This window comes from Pempheris klunzingeri, chromosome 7, assembly GCF_042242105.1.
Source record: "Pempheris klunzingeri isolate RE-2024b chromosome 7, fPemKlu1.hap1, whole genome shotgun sequence".
Classification (NCBI taxonomy): Eukaryota; Metazoa; Chordata; class Actinopteri; order Acropomatiformes; family Pempheridae; genus Pempheris; species Pempheris klunzingeri.
In genome coordinates this window covers 23,427,134-23,446,514 of record NC_092018.1, presented here as the reverse complement: position 1 = coordinate 23,446,514, position 19,381 = coordinate 23,427,134, and the positions used below count along the sequence as shown (strand labels likewise).

At 40.2% G+C, this 19,381-nt stretch overlaps 1 protein-coding gene across 1 annotated transcript in view; it reads right to left on the bottom strand.

Moving 5' to 3' along the window:
• Positions 1 to 1,309: 1,309 nt before the first annotated feature.
• whrnb (whirlin b) overlaps positions 1,310 to 19,381 on the bottom strand; it is a 62,314-nt gene continuing 44,242 nt past the window's right edge. The window contains exons 6-12 of the mRNA XM_070834370.1: positions 15,932 to 16,117; positions 14,462 to 14,653; positions 12,269 to 12,343; positions 9,619 to 10,336; positions 8,466 to 8,641; positions 6,312 to 6,443; positions 1,310 to 1,486 (exon numbers count right to left, since the gene is read on the bottom strand). Of these exons, the coding sequence (XP_070690471.1) occupies positions 1,310 to 1,486; positions 6,312 to 6,443; positions 8,466 to 8,641; positions 9,619 to 10,336; positions 12,269 to 12,343; positions 14,462 to 14,653; positions 15,932 to 16,117 (1,656 nt within the window). The remainder of the gene's footprint in view (positions 1,487 to 6,311; positions 6,444 to 8,465; positions 8,642 to 9,618; positions 10,337 to 12,268; positions 12,344 to 14,461; positions 14,654 to 15,931; positions 16,118 to 19,381) is intronic.

The window sequence follows — 19,381 nt, the reverse complement described above, 5'->3', positions numbered from 1 at the left end:
AACTCATTCTATGGGCTGCAGTTGGGGCTGCTCAAGTACTTAAATTGCCTATCTGCATGTATTTGTTTAGTATTGACACAGCATCTGGATTTTTATGACCAGAGTTGTTAAGACAAATTACCACAATATTATGGCTTTCTGATTTGGTCATACTCTTTTGTAAAAACCTGAATTTGAGCCTTTTAGCTTCTGTTGTTTAGTGTGTCCGCATTTTCTTAATTATAGCCGCATTTCCTGTGCAGTGCATTAGCAGCTCACTGATTCATTAGTAAGTTGCAGTCCTCATCAGCATCCCACAGAGCACAGGATATGGATATGCTAATTCCTATAGGGTCCCCATTGATCTCCATTGTGTAGTGCTTGGATGTAGTTTCATATAGAGCATGGCACAAAATGCACTGCAAACTACTGAAGGAAGACATGGAATAAAATATGGAAAATATTAAATGTTCTTCTACTGTGAACTGTTTGATTTTATAAAAAAGCTATATAGAGTCATCTTATGTAGGGACTATAAGTAATCTACGTTATATACAAACTATAATACTTAGTTTGTGTTATAGCTATTGAATCTGGCTAAAATACTGATGATATGTTACAAAATGGACATATTGAAAATGATTGTAAAGGGTTAAACACACATATGCTCTGAAAAGAAAAGCACCACTTTGGTCAACATGAAGGGGCTGCTGAAGTATAAATCTGTCTAGACTCAAAGTTTGATGAAGTCAAAAGCATCAATTCAGTAGATCCCCTTAATATCTTCTCCTTTTAAGGCAGACTAATGGGATATACTTGCCAATTTATTTTGTCATGATATGCTGGTTGAGATATGGAAATTATGGGTATTCAGTCGCAATTTATCAGGCATATTGATTATGCCGTAACATGAGTCTATGTAAAGACATGAGAAGCAGACAGGAAGATGCAGAGGAGTCCTGAATCACCCTGCCGGGGTACATTTTGTAATAATGACCAGAAAGCTGTACAATATCCCTTACATAACATCTAAACACTAATGAGAGAGAACTTTCAAGTTCTCTGTAGCCAAGAGAACTTGACTAATAGTTTTTGACTTTGGTAAGACTTTGATGGCAAATATTAACCTAAGATCCTTTTTTAATTTAAGTTGTGCAAATTGCTGTAGAAGCGCAATCAACAAATACCAAACACATCTTTCCACTAATCTTGTCCCTGAAATTAAATTGAGGGCCATGATTACAGGACAACATCATGTGGAGTGTGAAGTTCATACAGTTCCCTCAAAGTGTCAGTGTCCTCTAAAACCAAGCTGCAAAAAGTCCTCATACTAGAGTCCTGGTTCAACAACCAGAAAGTCAATGTAGTCCCTCTCTTTGGTCTTGAAGGCCTCGGCGATGATCCGGGCGGCATCCTTGTGCTCCCGACCTCTAAGAGGAATGCCATTTACTTCCAGGATGACCTGACCCACCTTCAACTGGCCGCAGTTATGAGCGGAGCCTCCTTTCTGTCAACAGGGATATGAATGGGAGGAAGAAGGGAAGGCTTACAGTGATTTGACATATTGAGAAAGATAGCTCCATACAATGACAGGTGTGTGACTCCTACATTTTGATACAAACAAGGGTTTTCCCATCATTTTAAAATGATCACCTCCAAGGAAAATGTCACTTTTTGTCTTATATATAGTCTACACTCAGTCCAACATGAGACAAAGAAGCAGAACAGCTAGAGTTACCATGTAATCTTTAGTGCAAATAACGACAACACAAACCCAAACACATTCTAGATGAAGAAGCTGTAGCTCCTTCAAACTTCGCTGCATTTTTGTTTTAGTTTGCTATTTTTTCATTTCAGATTAAGAGCAGCAGACTTTGAAATGATCACTGCCCAAAGCATCCACCTGGCCCAAATGCCACAGCGGGTGCTGAGTCAGAAATACACTCATAGGCGCTGGAAAAGAACCATGGGATTTTGAACATAGTATTTGAACCTCAGTATTTCTATAATTGTAGCTACAGGCCTGCTTGTTGAATGTCGCTCTGTTCTCTGATTTGGGGATGGGTGCCTGCATGATTAGTCTCCTTACTGAACCATCTGCATGGTTTTCATTTACAGATTTTGTCCTCTGTCTCATTCACACTTATTCTTTAAAATATTCTGCCACACAGCTGAATTCTATGGTGACCCTGAGAGCTGCACCACAAACACATGCAAATAGACAAAACACAAGCAGATTAAGACAACATCTAACACCGGCGAACCAGATAGTAAAGGTATTGACCGAATATGAGGCATTTGTGTATTTGCAGCCTGTGTTACAAGTTTACAAGCTGTGGTGGGCAGGAGATAGGTGTTGTGTTTTTCAAGATGTTCTTAATTTCCTTGTACTTGTCATTTACATGTGTTATCAAGATGCAGTGCCTTGAGAATGTAGGGATACAGTCTGGTTGCTATTTCCCAGGAACATGTAATAAAATAAAAACATTACAGCTAAAAAGATCTAGTTCTATCCCTCAGTAATGGGGTGCCAAAGTTGTACTTTTAAACTCGACCAGTTTCTAAAGAAGTTTGGATATATCATTATTTCAAAACATATTATATTACATTGTTTGACACACATGCAACACAACCCTGTGCTCCCGCAGGTATTTTACCCAGGGATTTTTATAGCTAAAAATGAAATACTGGCTATTCAGTAGAGTCTCTAGAGTCAGTGAGTACATAGTATGTGTTACATGACCATTTGATGTTCTACTAGTAGGCAGTCTAATAGTGCCACAGGGATAATCAACCCATCCTTTCACTGATGCTTCCTCCACTCAGGACAAACAAGACAACTGCCAAAATTGCCCGATACAGTTTAATCCTCAGTGTAAAAACAAGGTTATTTGTGACATTCAATTAGAAAGCAGCAGCTGAAAACATCACTGCAGGGCATACAGATCAGTAATAATGGATTTTCATTCTGTAGACTCACACCTGGGCAATGAATAAGACACTTCTACAACCATCACCAATATGCCCATGAGCAAGACATTAACCTCCCAGCTCCTAGTGGCCTAGAAGACAAGACTTATGAAGACTTATAAAGGTTATAACACATTACAGGTGACATATTCTGCTAATTTTCAGGTTCATTCTTGTATTTGGAGATCTAACTAGAATATGTTTAAAAACATAATTTTCTCCTGCACACTGCATACTGCTCTTTTTACCCTCTTTCTGAATGCTCTGTTTTAGCTCACCATACCAAATAGCCCACTCTGCCCATACAGCCTCATAAAGAAAGCGGTACTGAATAAAATAGCATTAGACACACAGCAACTGTGTTTTGCAGTCGCTGTGAGGTCACAAGTTTATCAAAAAAAGACTGTGGTGTTGATTTTGCAGCCAAAAACAGCACAACTTGTGTGATTTGCTCGTACCTTCGACCTGAGATAACGTCAGAAGGTGGATTCAGATTTTCAGTGGGCGGGACTGTCAGGCTGCTGAAGGGCAATAGGAGCTTGTGACATCACAAGTGCGACCAAGTCTTAACGGAATGTTTGCACACAGATTTACTTAAAGGTGGGGCAAGCGAAAATGAGAGAGGATGATCTTTTCTGATACTCTGAGGGTCTCTAAACACACTGTACATATATACGGTCCATATTTTTATGCTGAAAAGACATTAAAAAGTGCATGTTGCTTAATATGTCCCCTTTAAAGAGCATTCTTTCTCCTCCAAACACGACAAGTTGAGTTTTTACCAAAAAGTTTATATTAATGTTTCACCTGACCATATGACATTCTCCCAATCCTCTTCTGGATCATCTAAATGATCTCTAGCAAACTTCATGACATGTACTGGCTTAAGCAGGGGGACACGTCTGGCGCTGCAGGATTTGAGTCCCTGGCAGCGTAGTGGGTTACTGATGGTAGCCTTTGTTACTTTGGTCCCAGCTCTCTGCGGGTCATTCACTAGGTCCCCCCGTGTGGTTCTGGGATTTTTGCTCACCGTTCTTGTGATCATTTTGACTCCACGGGATGAGATCTTACGTGGAGCCCCAGATCAAGGGAGATTATCAGTGGTCTTGTATGTCTTCCATTTTCTAATAATTGCTCCCACAGTTGATTTCTTCACACCAAGCTGCTTACCTATTGCAGATTCAGTCTTCCCAGCCTGGTGCAGGTCTACAATTTTGTTTCTGGTGTCCTTTGACAGCTCTTTGGTCTTGGCCATAGTGGAGTTTGGAGTGTGACTGTTTGAGGTTGTGGACAGGTGTCTTTTATACTGATAACGAGTTCAAACAAGTGCCATTAATACAGGTAACGAGTGGAGGACAGAGGAGCCTCTTAAAGAAGAAGTTACAGGTCTGTGAGAGCCAGAAATCTTGCTTGTTTGTAGGTGACCAAATACTTATTTTACCGAGGAATTTACCAATTAATTTATTAAAAATCCTACAATGTGATTTCCTGGATTCTTTCCCCCCATTCTGTCTCTCATAGTTGAAGTGTACCTATGATGAAAATTACAGGCCTCTCTCATCTTTTTAAGTGGGAGAACTTGCACAATTGGTGGCTGACTAAATACTTTTTTGACCCACTGTAGGTGTAAACCCATGGAGTACTAATGCACAGATAGGGGACACTGTCATGACATTAAACCATATGAAATATACATTTCTTCATTTTATGTACTACTTTTTTCCTTATAAAGAAAGAACAGGATATGTGATTTACCAAGCAGTTTCGTTTCTATTCTATCTACTTTTGTATGTATTGTAACAGTCCTTGAATCCAAGCCACTGAAAATACAATATCTAGTCAGCCAACTCTCTCAACCTTTCTGTCAACCTTGTTGTTTGAAAGAAAAGGCTAAAAAGAGATGAGGCAATTTAAACTGAATCACATATATTGTAGTGCACACAACCAGAGCAAAGTGAGCTTTATTTGATTACAGCCCCTTAATTCAACAGGAATATAATTGTGCAATGGCACACTGGTTATAGGGGACTGATTGTGAGGGTCATCAGCAAACCAATCTTGAAACCCATCATCTATTGCCTGCCGATCATTTAGCCTCTGGAGACAAAGGCCAATGTTTCATTTGTTATGTCTCGTCGTGTTTGTTAAGTTGTCTGTGTTCACTTGTGTTTAGCCTCGTCTCTCACTTCCTGTTTTATTTTGAAATCTAAACTCTCCTCTCGTTTCAGGCTGACGACTTCCTGCCCTTGTGTGTTTCCCACCTTTGTGATTGTCCACCCCGCCCTGATTGTTTCCACCTGTTCCCCATTACCTCGTGTATATATTGTCTGCGTCTCCCTGTGTCCTGTGCCAGATCGTCTTGTCCTGTCATGCGTTCAAGTTGCCAACTATCTTGTCAAGCCCTTGGAGTTCATTGTATATTGCCATTGTCAAAGTCTGTAAGTATTGTTTCCCTGCCAGTCCTCAGTAAAGTGTTCATCTGTCTGAGAGTGTCCAGTGTCATGCTTTTGGGTCCTTCCTGGTCTAGTGCCTAATCCTAATATCATTGTAATGCGTAATCATTTGACATTTTGGCTGGTTTCTGTTAACAGAAATCTGCATATGAATGCAGATAAATGAAAAGCTAAATAACTATTGGACGATAGCTGATGGCTCAGCTGTCAATGGGTTTCAACATTGCATTTCAGCCATTGCATTCCGCCTCTTTTGCACTCCACATAGACTGTTTGCTCAAACGTGATTGGCCAATAATACCAAATCTTGTCCCTTGCCCACAGAGTCTGGATCCATATGCAGATATCTCTTTATAGAGATCATCAGCACTGACTGACAGTCAATGTCATCCACTGTCCTGAGATTCACATGCGTGAAAGAAGTCATTGTTATGGAAATCACTGCACAAAACCTCCTCAAGGATGCCCTGCTCATAAACTAGACTGGGGGGGGGGGGTTTGGATACTGCAGAGGTGACCGAAGCTATAACTCATTCAATGATTAGCTGATGTTATCGCCTCTCAGCCTCAGCCCTTATAAAACTCTGTTATGGAAATGTGGCTTTGCTCCCTTTCGTGGTTTTAACAAAATGTGAAAGGTGAAAAGAGAAATATCAACAGGAGGACTTGTATTTGCTTTAGAATGGCATCCGTGCAAAACAAATGCAAACTAATAATCAGATGTTAAAAGAAGACAGCATTTCTACTGAAGCAGAAAGGGAAATATTAATGCACCAGAGTGACTATTTTTTCTGCATGATTTTCAATTCAAGTCATGCTCCGTCTTTTCTTAAGAAAATACACTGAAGATTAGCAAAACAATGGCTTCAAATCATAAATCAGCCAAACCCAAATGCATCACTTTCTCACCTGAATGGTGACTATGCGTGGTAAAGGTTGCCGTGTGTTGGCTCCTCCCTCTATAGCAATGCCAAGGGTGTTGGCATTTTTCACCACTCGTATCAGGGTAGCAGAGGGCGCTGGGACTGGTGAGCCAGTCTGCTTGGACACAAAGTAAAGCACAAAATGAAGAGGGATCAGGAGGAAGAGAAAATGAGAGCAAGTCTGAACTTTATATTGTCACCTATGCAACTACAACATAACTTGAGTTATATTACATTATGTGACTTAACACTGTGAAACAGTATGATACCAAAACTACTTGGTTAGTTTTGGGCACCGAAAATTCAGAGTTAGGTGTTCGATTTAAATAAGTTGATACAGAAGATAGATACAGAGCAGACAGAAGGGACGTACGACGTAACTTATATTACGTGCATAACATGACAACTTAAAGCAAGTTTCAATAAGTCAACATTGATTTTTGGTTTCTAACAGGACCTGAACAGCGATCTCCTGGGTCAGAGTCCTGTGTTTGATCGATTCACCCACACCAGCCTCCTCCCTATGTCAACTTTCTCACTCTTTATACATCACCTAACTTCCTCCTTAGCTCCTGACATGATTACTACAGCTTCTAGAGGTCACCCAGCTGAATATCATTTTAAGCCCTTATGAAAAGCTTTATACCAATAGGAAATGATAAGTGCCCCACATCAGATGTCCTTTAAGTGCGACTTTGGAATGTCACTGCCAGCTAAACATCAAAAACACTCAGAAAAATGCCTTTTGTTTGTCCGTTTTCCAAGATCTATCTGAAACTGTTTCACCACCACCTGCAACTTTTCTTTAATTTTCTTTGGCTGTGAGAAGCTTCTTCATTTTCTTTGATTGATTTACATTTGCAGAATAGTATCAACCAACCGCACGCTCAATAATCCTCCATAGTCTGCATATACTGTCTGCTTGAGTATGCTTCACTTTGTCACTTCTCCAGTATGAAAACACTATCTTCAATAAATATATGCTTTCAATTTGTATGTAGTATGGATTTGAGACACGTGGGTTGTGCCACTGCTCTTTTGACTGTAAAATACCAACAAAAATCCTCAACATAGTGTTATATCTTTTCTCTCTTTCTTCATCTCAGACTGCAGCTGAATGCTTCATTTCTATTTTAAAATGATTAAACTTGTCTATAAGGAGTTTTTCATCCTGTATGAGTTTGCAGGCCTGCAAGGCAGTTGCGAATTAGAATAACGTGTTTGTTTAAACCTGCTTCAACCAACTGCATGTGCTTGTTGGTGTAGTAATGTGGACGTGCAATAATCTACATAATGTTTCCATCCCATCCCACCCTGTTGTTGTTTCTTTATAATTATTGTATTACTTGTGTCTATAATGTTTCTTTTTGTGTGTCTGTATATAATATGTTTATTTAACTGTGTGCTTTATGTCTGTCCTTTGAGCTGCAATAACAGGGAACTTTCCCCCCTGTGGGATCAACAAAAAGTTTTATCAAACATTATTGCAGCTTGAAAATCAATTTTAGAAGTTGTTTTTTTTTGCCACCTGCTATTAGTTTATAGCTTGCTTTGACTTATTTTCAAATTACACAGTAGTTATATAGTGTGGAAAACCAGTAACAATTCAATTTATTTTTTTCGGTTCAATTTTATACATTTCCATTTACAACAAAGGTTTTAACTTGGTGGCCCAAGACCACATAGGTCTCTAATTTACTTCCACAGACCCTGCTCTAATAAAAACCTCGTCTCTTATTAGAGTTGAATAATGAAAGAAATAAAGTTTGCCAAATTCTTCACGTCCTGTCTGTGCTGTGATTGATTTTCTATGACACGAGCCTCTCTTCATGCAAGTTAGATGAGGAAGAGGGTACTTTTGTGTTTATTTGATTGGACTGCCGCCATACATTGATGTGCTCAATCGTTTCATCACTATGAGACAGCATATAATCTGGCGCTATATAATTAATCACATTGTTGGATTGCAGTGCTTTTGTTTGTATCTAAGAAGTGTTGTTTTTTCTAACTTAACTGGATGAACGTTATGAAAATAGTGATGCAGAGAGCATCCCGAACGGATTGGATTTACACAGTAGGTAACCTTGGGATAAGAAAATGTGGATCTAATGATTTGTTCATGACAGAGTGAAGGTCTCACTTGTCTGGGAGCCCCTGGAGTAAGTGCATGGGCGCCTTGCTGCTCCAGATGGCTCTGCTGGTTCTTGCTGGGTCGAGGGCTCCCATCCTTACTGAGGCCTCCTGCCTCGGCTATGTCCACTCCGCTGTCCTCACTCAGAGTCTGGCCACTGTCCGACAGCTGAGACAGGGTGGCCCCTGGATGGAACACCATAATGTTAGTGTACAAAGTGGCAACAGATACAGCAATATACAATAGAGTTATTGTCTGCTCTCACCTTTTTGGTATAGCTCAGCTGCAGAGAGAATGTTTTAGTATAGATACTGTTAACCTTTTTTCTTTATTTCTGTATCATGGACTACATTGTAATTTAAAAGAAATCTCAAAATTAATTTTCTAAACTCATTTCCTCATCCTCTCCCATATTTTCTGTCATGCTTGAGATTTCATGCTTAAATCTTGGTACGATCAGAGTTACATTACTCTCAGAATTCAGAAATTAATAATAATTAGCCTTTCCCCAATTCCTATCTACTAAACAGTAAAACTGTCCCTGCCATAACTTCACGTCAACGACAACGCCAATACCACAACTTTGGTCGCAAAACCTGGCAGAAATGAACTTAGTAAGAGCCATTATAGCTGCAGCTGCTCGGGCCATCAAAACAATGGCCTTATTCTGTACAGTGTCAAACTTCTGGTTTGAAAGCTCTCTGGCCTCTTACCATGCATCTGCAAAGATTCCAACCCAGATTCAGACTGTTTCATGTCGTGTCCACTCTCTCCTCAACGCTTCCTGTATATAAGCCTCTGTACTGTCAACTGTAAGCTCTTAATGTGAAACATCTGGAGGAAATGTTGAGTTTCATTGAGAGCAGAAAACAGAGAAACTTTTGGTGGTGCGGAAATGTACATTATGCAGAATTCATGCGCCATGTTGTAAGTACACATCTCCCCATGTGTGGCACAGATATTTTGTGCTGACCACAAGTAAAAAATATTATCGTTTGAGACTTTGAATATGGGCTTTTATTTGAGCAGTAGTCAGTCGATAAGTCACAAAGGCAATGCTTTTCTGGGTACTGGTAACAATTCAAAACACAATAATCAATACTGAATAGTATTGTAGTGTTTTATCTTGTATGCTGACAACACACTCACACAAACAGCGTACCCCTTTGTTGTGGTCTGGAGTCTGCAGACAGGCGGTTCATGTCTGTTATGAGGACTTTTTGGGTGAGAGCAGGGGAGCAGGGTCGGTCAGGACTACAGGGTGGAGCAGCAGGTGTGATGAGAGAGGGGCAGGGTGAGGCACATGGTGAGGGGCGGGGTGATGGATGAGGGGATGGCATGGGAGATGCCGCTTTGGAGGAGGACGCAGACTTTGACAAGATGGAGGACTTCTCATAGGAGCTGGATCGTGAAGAGAGCTTGACAGATGCCTCTGGCTTAGCAGAACTGGAGGAGTCCCGGTGGTGCAGGAAGCCTGGGCAGGTGTGGTGTCCTGAACCGGGCCGGCTGTGGTGAGCTGCAAGGTGGTGGAAATGATGAGCGGAGTGGGGATGTTTGTGGTGTTCAGAGTTGGAGAGCTGGAGGGAACTCTGGCAGGTGTGATGGAGTGCATTGAGAGAAGTGTGGTGGCTGGCAACAGTGCAGTTGTGGTGGGCAGAGACTGGTGAGGGCTGGTGGATGGTGGGAAGGGCTTTGAGAGACTTTTGGAGGCAGTCCTGGAGCAGCCGCGTTGGGCCCGTGAAGAGCAGGCCAGAGCCAGGCTGCATTAGCCGAGCTGAAGGCTTCCTGCTGACCTCCTTCTCCCTGGATGGCTTGCTCTGTGCCTGGTAAGGAGCAGCCCTGAACAGTGGAGGAGATTCACCTGAAGCCTGCATTTCATCCTGTCAATAAAAGAAGGCAACAGAGTACATGAATCCCACAAGAAGGGTGCAGCTTCTCACTCTGAATCTAATAAGTAACAAAATGAAAAAAGCCCTTTTGTTATTATTTCATATTTCAGTCCTGGTGACAACTGTGGTTGCTGACTTACTTTCTTTTTTCTGTGAATGAGATGAGAAGATCAATCTCAATCTCATGTCAGTGTGTTAAAAACAGAGCTCGTGTCAGGACATGGTTAGCCTATCTTAGCATAAAGACTGGAAGCAGGGGTCCAAAGTGAAAAATACACCTACCAACACCTCTAAGTCAATAAGTTTGTTTTGCACACAAACTGAAATGTAAAAATCATCATTTCTGATTTTAGAGGGACATGATAGAACTATTCAACCTGTTCTCATTCCCAGATTGCCAAATACCACATCTTTTGTCACCCCCTTTGGCATTTCATACAGACTAAAATGGCATCCCTTGGCATCTGTAAGAGATGCTAAAGGGAAAAGTAGGGTGGATGGATAGGTCAAACACGGGATTTTCATCCAGGAGACTGGGGTTCCTGTTCATGCGAACTGCAAAGTCAATGTTGACATTTGAACCCAAACCATGATGTAAGCCTAACCAAGTAGTTTGAGTGCCTAAAACTAACCAATCTACTATCATTTCAGATTGTTAACCACATGTTTATTATTGTTTCCATGATGACAAAGGTCTGGTATGCCTGCAGCTATGTTAGACGATCATCATTGCATCTAATACAGATGCTAAAGTAGCATCAGTGTTTGATCACCTAATACAAATGCAAATACCTTTATTGTCATTGTACATGTACAACAAAATTCAGTGTACAATACCAACCTACATGAAAGAAACATAAATATAAGATATAGGCATGAAGTATATAGAAATATCAAAGTCATGTATTTGTGAGGAGACCGGACTTTAAGTGGCAGTACAGTCAACAGTTTGTGTTGAGCAGCAATGCAGTATAAGATAGCTCTGAGAGGTGGTAGCTGGACCCCAATGACCCCCAATGATTTTCTGTGGGATCCAAGACAGGCGACTGTGACGGCCACTAGTATCTTTCAGGACTTTTTCTGAAGCCAAGCCTTGGTGGACTTTGAGATATGGGAACATTGTCCTGTTGGAAGGTCCAATGACAGCCAAGCTTCAACTTCCTCACAGATGGCGTGATGTTGTCTCCTAGGATTTCCTGATACTTGACTGAATCCATCTTCCCCTCCAAACATTGCATTCCAGTGCTAGAAGAAGCAAAGCAGCCCCAGAGCATCACTGCGCCACCGCCATTATTCACTGTAGGCAGGGGGTTCTTTTCAGCGTATGTCCTCCTGACATACCTCTGATCCATAGACCCACAGAACAGAATCACAAAACTTCTGTGGCTTATTTATATAGTTTCGAGCATATTGGAGCCGTTTTGTGCTTTTGGGTCAGTAGTGGTGTTGTTGAAAATCCATGAGATTTCATCTACTGCTTCCCTCAAGCTAAAAAGTTACAATTTCAAATGAGATTTCTAATGAATTCATAGTCAAATTGCTATGAAATGTGCTGAGCACAGCCATCCTCCTAAGGGAATAAAATTTTGATTTTAATGATTTTATGGCCTTTCTCATTGTCACCCTCAAGCACATTGTTTAGATTTTAGCCCCAGTCCATTGTTAATAACTCTATACTTTCATGTTGTCAGCCGTAATTTACATCATAGCTTCAATGGAACTCCTAGTGGGGCTTTGAGTCGTGGTGTGTATCTAATTTACTATGAGAGCACTGTGGCATGATACATTATATCTCCATTTTCAGACCCGATCCGATGCCTGAGGTATTGGGTGTTAAAGGACAAACATGGCAACCCTTTTACAGACAATATAGTTGTCACTGGGTGGGCATCATTTTTATGGCAGAAAAAACAACGAACCTACCAGCGCAATGCTTTGTAAGGCGTTAGTGTTCCCCTCCTGGTCTTTTTCTATCCAGCCATCAATAGTGCTGTCAGTCTGAAAAAGACAGTATGCTTTAAGCATTGTAGTACTGCAGGGCAAAATCTGCAGTAAAAACTTAATATGGTTTACTTCAGCCTACTTAATGCAGATACCAGATGGATGAGATTTTCCCCACAGGACAACATAATGAGTGCAAAAAAAGTTGGAGAAATAGTTTTTTTCTGTAACAGCTGAATTATTTGAGGCCATTTCAGGCTGGAGGCTCTAACGTTTTACTGGTACAGAGTAGTGGCTTTCAAAGTAGGCTACAAAGAGCCTCAGGAGACCTTTAAGGGGATCCCGATCATCCACCAGCAACATGACAAATACCTTCATCTCCATATATCAGTCACTACAAACTACAAATCCTGGCAAATAATGTGACATGAGTGTTATAAGGATGTAATTAAGTAGTTGAGAACAAATAAAATATACAGATCAAGTGAAATCAGTGAAAGACAAAAACAGAAAGAACACAGTCATGCTCATATATTGATGTCCACCAAAAAGGAAAAACAAACTTTTTTTCTGTTTCAGACTGAATGAAATAATTAAATGAACACATCATACACCGACCCCTTGTGACAGCTGTAAGCATTCCCCCCACTTAATGATGAGGCACAGCCATAGATGGAGAGACTATGTTTATCTTGGGGTTTTCATGTAAATCAGTGCTTTTGTACAAAATACAAAATTAATTGTAGATACCTAACCTGGCAAATAATAGTTTGCATGCCTTTTGTAACTCATTTGTTTGTTTTTTTGTTATTTATTTTCCTCTCCCTGAGATCACTTCTGTTTCCTTGAAGAACGAACGGGCCAATCAGATGACACCATTGCACTGTGTTGCCACATGTGCCATATTTTTTTTCTTGACAAATATAATTCCAATTTGATTCAGTTATTTTGTTTACATATGACTTGTGTTGTTTTATGACACTTACATCTCTGAACTATAAACTATCATCCACATATATCCATCTATTTATTCAGTTGGCATTTTCTAAGCTTCAGTGTAAAGGGTGCTAGTTCTTAATGCACATCTCCAAATAACTGTTTATTACAGATATTGCTTCTTCTAAATGGCTAACTTGCAGCCAAACTGCATGGTAAATAATATTTATCAAATGAGACAATGGTGTGTCATAATATGGTGTGGCTAAAATGAATCTTAATAGCTAACTGACTGTCAATTAAATGCAATTAGCTTTTTTATTGAGGGGTTGTAATTTAACAACCACAATAATGAGTGTGTCAACACGGGCAGTTACACAGACACATGGTGTGCTGTGGCCAACACTGTCAGCAGCAAGCTTTTAAAAGCAGCACCAAACAGCTAACCATGACAAGACAAATGCACCAAAAGCACCAGTGGTCATAAGGAGTTTGGCCAGAATCATGAAGCAAAGGGAAATAACCCACAGCCAAATGCTTTTATCAGATTTCATTCTGTTGGGTCTCCCAAGGCGCAGACTGCTGGAGGAAGTGGATGAGAAGCAGACTGTAACCTGGCAGAATGAGGTCTTTGTGGATTGATATGGACCACAGTGAAACATCAATACTACATAGTCGCTGAACTGTCACAAAGATGAGCTGCTCTGTGTCAAAGACTGATTCCAGAAAGTTAAGACTGAGGGAAGTGGAAAAAATTATCACTCACACACACAGTGATCTGTGTGGATCCTCTGAATAAACACAGACAGATAGATTGTTGGGTTGGGCTTATCCATTTCTTTTATACAATCTCGTCAGTCCACAATCAAGAGGTGCAATCTATTTTGTTAATTGGTGACAAAATTAGACAGCAGTGACTTGTGTCAGCCACATGTAATAGCCTGTAAAATGCATTTAGTACGTGTAGTAAATCATTTAAAATCTGTATTCTTTTGTTAGTTGATTTGGTAAGCAGCCATGTAATAAGAATTAGTCCAAAATAAACTTGACAATGTTTAGAATTACACATGGTCAGTGCAGAGTGTACACTGGTAACTGCCAGTTTACCAAGCAAGGCAAGTAATTCTTCTTCTGAAGTGACCAAATCGAGAAAATAGAGGGATTATACCACACAATATTATGTATATATACACACTCATACATACACAATATTACATACAATATAGATAAGGGTTCTACCATTGCAGGGACGGTGTGTCCTGCGTCATGGATCACGGGGGCTGCGTGGTTGCAGTGGCTCTGTGGATGCAGCGCTCCCAGGCCTCCATGCCAGGCTTGGTGGGCCTCCCTCTCACGGTGCAACACCAGTCTGTCATACAGCTCTAGATCCTGGGGAGCCACCAGACTCCTCACCTCAGACAACATGGACAACTGGAGGGAATGAAAAGAGAAAACAAACTTCTGCTAAAAGCATGACTGATGGAAAGAGCAGAGAATCTATGGGGTCGGGCTTACCTGTTTCATTGTTACTGTGTAGGATTTTATGCTATTACAGCATTTTTCAAATAATTCCAATACTTCACATTGTAACAAAGGTTAAATAAGACCAAACAACGTCATGAGCAAAGAGCAAGGATAGTCTTGGCTTTTCCATGTAAGTAAAACAACTGAAAAATATGTCAACAGAAAAAGAAGATCGATTTAAATAGCATGTAATGGGTCTTTTTAATTCTGTGCAGTCTTAATTCTGTGCTTAATGAACGTACTGACATGACACTGTTTATACAATAGAAATTTTAAACTAGAAAATGTAATCCCAATTCCCAAGTCCACAATACTATTATAATTTCACATGTGTTATTTGAGTAAAAATTAAATGAAAAGCACAATAATTCAATTTGCACTTTCATTTTCACTTACTCGTATGATTATTCTATGAGCATATTATGATGAAAAGCTGTTTGACATTTAATTTTCAATGTCGTACCTCACTGTACAGTGGAAAATATTCAGTCTGTTCTATTTACATTTACATGTCACCACGCTCTTTTGGTGTCAAAATGAAAATGTCATCTGTCAGTCCTCTCATCAAGGCGGGTCTTCAGTCAACTACTCTTCTTATGTGGGACACCACCAGCAGTAACCTGTCTGGAGAATCACATTTCCCAGTGCCAGTCGACAAGCAGTTCTGTTTTGCTGTTCTTTTATAATTATGTAGTTTTAAAAACACAATTATAAACAGCATTGATACTTTTTTTAATACATATATTAGACTGTGGAGGTGGATTCTGTGATAGCCCAGCTTACTAACCCCTGGCAACCAGCCAAAAATTCCTGTTACAGGTAATTCTACCCTCCAGCAACTTCATGCTCCACTTTGTTAATCCACCAGAAAACTGCCTGGCTCCCAGGCCGTCCATCCCCAGGAGCTGACTGCAGCACACCGGCCTTATGGAAGGAAGTCTGGGGTTCAAGGTGCTTTGCTAAGCTTGGTTTTAATAATCATTCAATTCAAATGTATGAAATGAAATGTATGAATATTGACTTTGGACTGATCAGCTGTTTTCTCTCTGTTATGTTTGGTCAGATTATCTGGCTATATATTCCCACATACAGATACATTCAAGATTTAGATTCAAGCTTTAGAAACATTCAAGGCTTAATGAGACCTGCTGTACAGCCACCCTGCAACTGCAGCAGCTGCTGTACCTTTGCATGAGTGTTGAAGAGCTCAAACAAAGCCATGGCCAGAGGCTCCACTCCTATGTGTCCATCCTGGTACTCCTGCAAGTAGTAGGCCATGGTCTGCCTCTCTGGCTCTGTCAGCAGCATGTAGGCCTGCTGCTCCAGAGACACCTGGGCACCTGGTGGGCCCACACCTCTGTATGCCGCCGGCTGGACGGACAGATGGATCAAAGAATGAGGGAAGATGTAAATAACAATGAGAGAGAAAAAATTAGGGTCACACACAGACAGGATGAAAAGAGTTATCTGACTCTACAACTCTACAAGCCCAGTAGCATGCAGATAGGAAGTCTTCAGATGTGTGCAGACCTCACACCCCCTCTCTCATCCTGTACACACATGGCAGAGGCTGAGCTTATCACATTCAGGGAAAAAGCACCACTTCAAAGCTGCAGGGTGAGTCAGTCAGAACTTGTTTGCCTTTAAGTCTCCATCATTGTTATCTTCGTGAGCAGCTCTACTTGGAAAGAGCTCTTCTCACTGTTGGTAGATTGAGTTTCAGCGAGGCCCTGCGGCTTTGCATGGAGTAAAGAGGATAAATAGGACCCTGCAAACATGGAGAAGGCTGCTGGGAGAGATGTCCCTACCACAAAACTGTGACTGAAGAAAAACACATAAATAGCTCATTAGGTGGTGGAAATGGACTGTTTAAAAGCCTTCAATGTTGAGACGGCTCTGTGTTGATGAAGCTCAAGTAAACGCCACAAAAAGGGAAACTACAAAAAGCCATTAATGAGAAAGTTATTCTCTGTTCTTAATATTAAAATATACAGTATGCATAAGTGAAGGCTGGGATGCTAAGAGGAAACCAGAGAGAAAGAGATAGGACAGAAGCAAAGAGATGAAGAGAATATGGGGATGAAGAGGAGTTCTTACTGTAATTTGTGGGAATGGAAAATCAATACTTTGTAAGAGTTTGTAGAGTGAATTTTGCTGTTTGTTTCAGTTGAATGGTTAAGATCCGGAACAATACAGTGAGCGCAAACATGGAAGCCGTCAATTGGTTATGTCCTCAAAAATATTGATTAAAAAAGACGGAATCACTTTGTGCAATCCTAATTTGAATGGATAATGAGATGGAAAAGGCTGCAAAAAATAATCTCAGTCAAGACTAGTATTCCAACTCTCCAACTCAACTATAGTTTATACCAGATCTTTTTTTTGCCTAGTAGTTTTAGTGCCTAAATCTAACCAAAGTGCAACTGTTGCACAACGCTAACTTACATGGTGTACGTAATGTGACTCCAGCCACCTGGTCTAGCACTGGAAGAATCCGTAAGCCTTACATTCAGTGACAACATTTTCATCACGTACACTGACAACATCTTAAACGTTCTCACTTTCTACATTATTCTACATGGCAGCTGTACTATGGTTAATGTACAGAAAAGATTGTGGTCATGGCAAATAAGCTGTGGTTAGGGTAAGGCACTTGGTGAAGACTAGATTTGTGGTTACACTTAAAAAAACAAAAAAAAAGTCACGTGTTAATTAACTGGTGTCGAGGTCCATGATTGGATATGAGTGCCAGTCACCTTCATCAAAATTAGAGAAACCACACTTTTTTATTTGTTTCCTGTTGGGGAATGCTCCAGAAATGGCATGACCCCAACATCCATTTCCTATTTTGTGCTTATTTTCGGTTTGCTTTTGCCTATCTATGGTATATTCACAGCATTCAGCTTGCTATGCATTTCTCAATTAGCTCAACAATTTACTTACTGAGTTATTACTGAGTTATTAGCATGACTTTATCATGAACATTAATTTTTATTCAACTTTTTACTCAACAGTGTAATAGATAGTGAACACTTAATACTAATAATATAATTTTGAATGAAGTTACACAATTACATGTGCATATCATAGAAAGAGTTGAGTGTGTTAATCCATGTCCATGACTGCTGCTAAATAAACAGTGGTCAATATTTGCCAGTCCTTAACAATATAGGATTTATAATAAAACTGGTAAGATATTTTACCAAATTCAGGCATTTAAAATGCAGGCAGCAGATGATCACTTGCAACAGATGTCCACTTATACAGCATAATCCCGACAGACAGGAAGTTAAAAGGCAAAATAAATGAGTCAAGAGCAGTTCCTTACCGCTGAAACGCACAGAGCACTTCCTGAATTGGCACTGAACTGGTTATAATAATGATGTGCATAATTGTCCAGTATGGATGTAATTATGGTTCATTATTAGGGCTCTGAGCTAACAGCACATTCCAAGGGGAAGATTCTGAGTCAGGTGTTGGGTTATTATGTCTACATTATCATCTAAATCCCATCTGAGGAGGTGAAAGAGGATTTTAAGAAACAAACTGTATGCACTGCACCTCCAGTCCAGTGATACATATAAACGTCCAAATAAATATTCATTTAGGTAACAAAGGTAACAGAACTAAGAGGCAGGCAAAAGGTTGACAAAATATCCCTTACGAGAGCAGGCTTGCATGAAAACCATTTTTTGTGAGGTAAAGACAAATCTTATTACATTTTAAGGTCAGGGTTGAAGTAAGCTAAAATTTATCCTGATACAAGGTGAATGCAAAACAAAGTGTCAAGAGGCTTATAAGGACACGTAACCATGGAAATAAATTCTTTTCGGTTTAAGAGAACAGACAGGAGGCACCAGCTGAGCAGGATTTCTGTCTGTATTTTGAGGCAGTGGAAGGATTGCATTTTAATCTAATGATGCAAATTAGATGTTGATGAACACCATTTTTAAGGGAAAGGGTTCATGTGTGTGCTGCATGTAAAGGTATAACAGTCAATGGACTGTGCTTGTATGGCACTTTTCTAGTCTTTTTGACCACTCGTCACTCAGGAATTGAACCGCTAACCTAAATGGATGTCCTGCTCCATAGCTGAGTCACAATTGTCCGGTGCATTAATTAATATACGGCACAGTGCCTTCACCAACAAGCTATTTCATTATAAAGATCTTCAAGAGTTACCATGATAGCACTGGATAGTACATGTTTTGTCCCTCAGAACCCATGCAACTGTGGGAGCAGCATCTTTTCTACACTGTTCTTAATTCATTAATGGTTACCCAGCGGATGTTGACATGGTTGTTAGGCATGTATTAAATCAACATGGTCATCCATCAGATCTTAAATTACAAAACTCATTAGACCTTGATTGCCTGAAGCATAGACACTGGACTCATTTTAGAAGAAAAGCTGCTTAATTATAGCAGGGCCTTTGATGCATGCTGTGTTGGTTTTCTGCATGTATTAGCATGCAGCTCAGCTGTTTACAGTGTCAATGAAGATCATTTAATAAAAGGAACAGTGAGGGGAGCTGGGGAAATTTGCAGCACAGGATATAATAGATAGACTTGATTACGACCATAGCTGTTACATCACAGTGTTTTATATTCGGTGTCCACATTAAACCATCAGCCT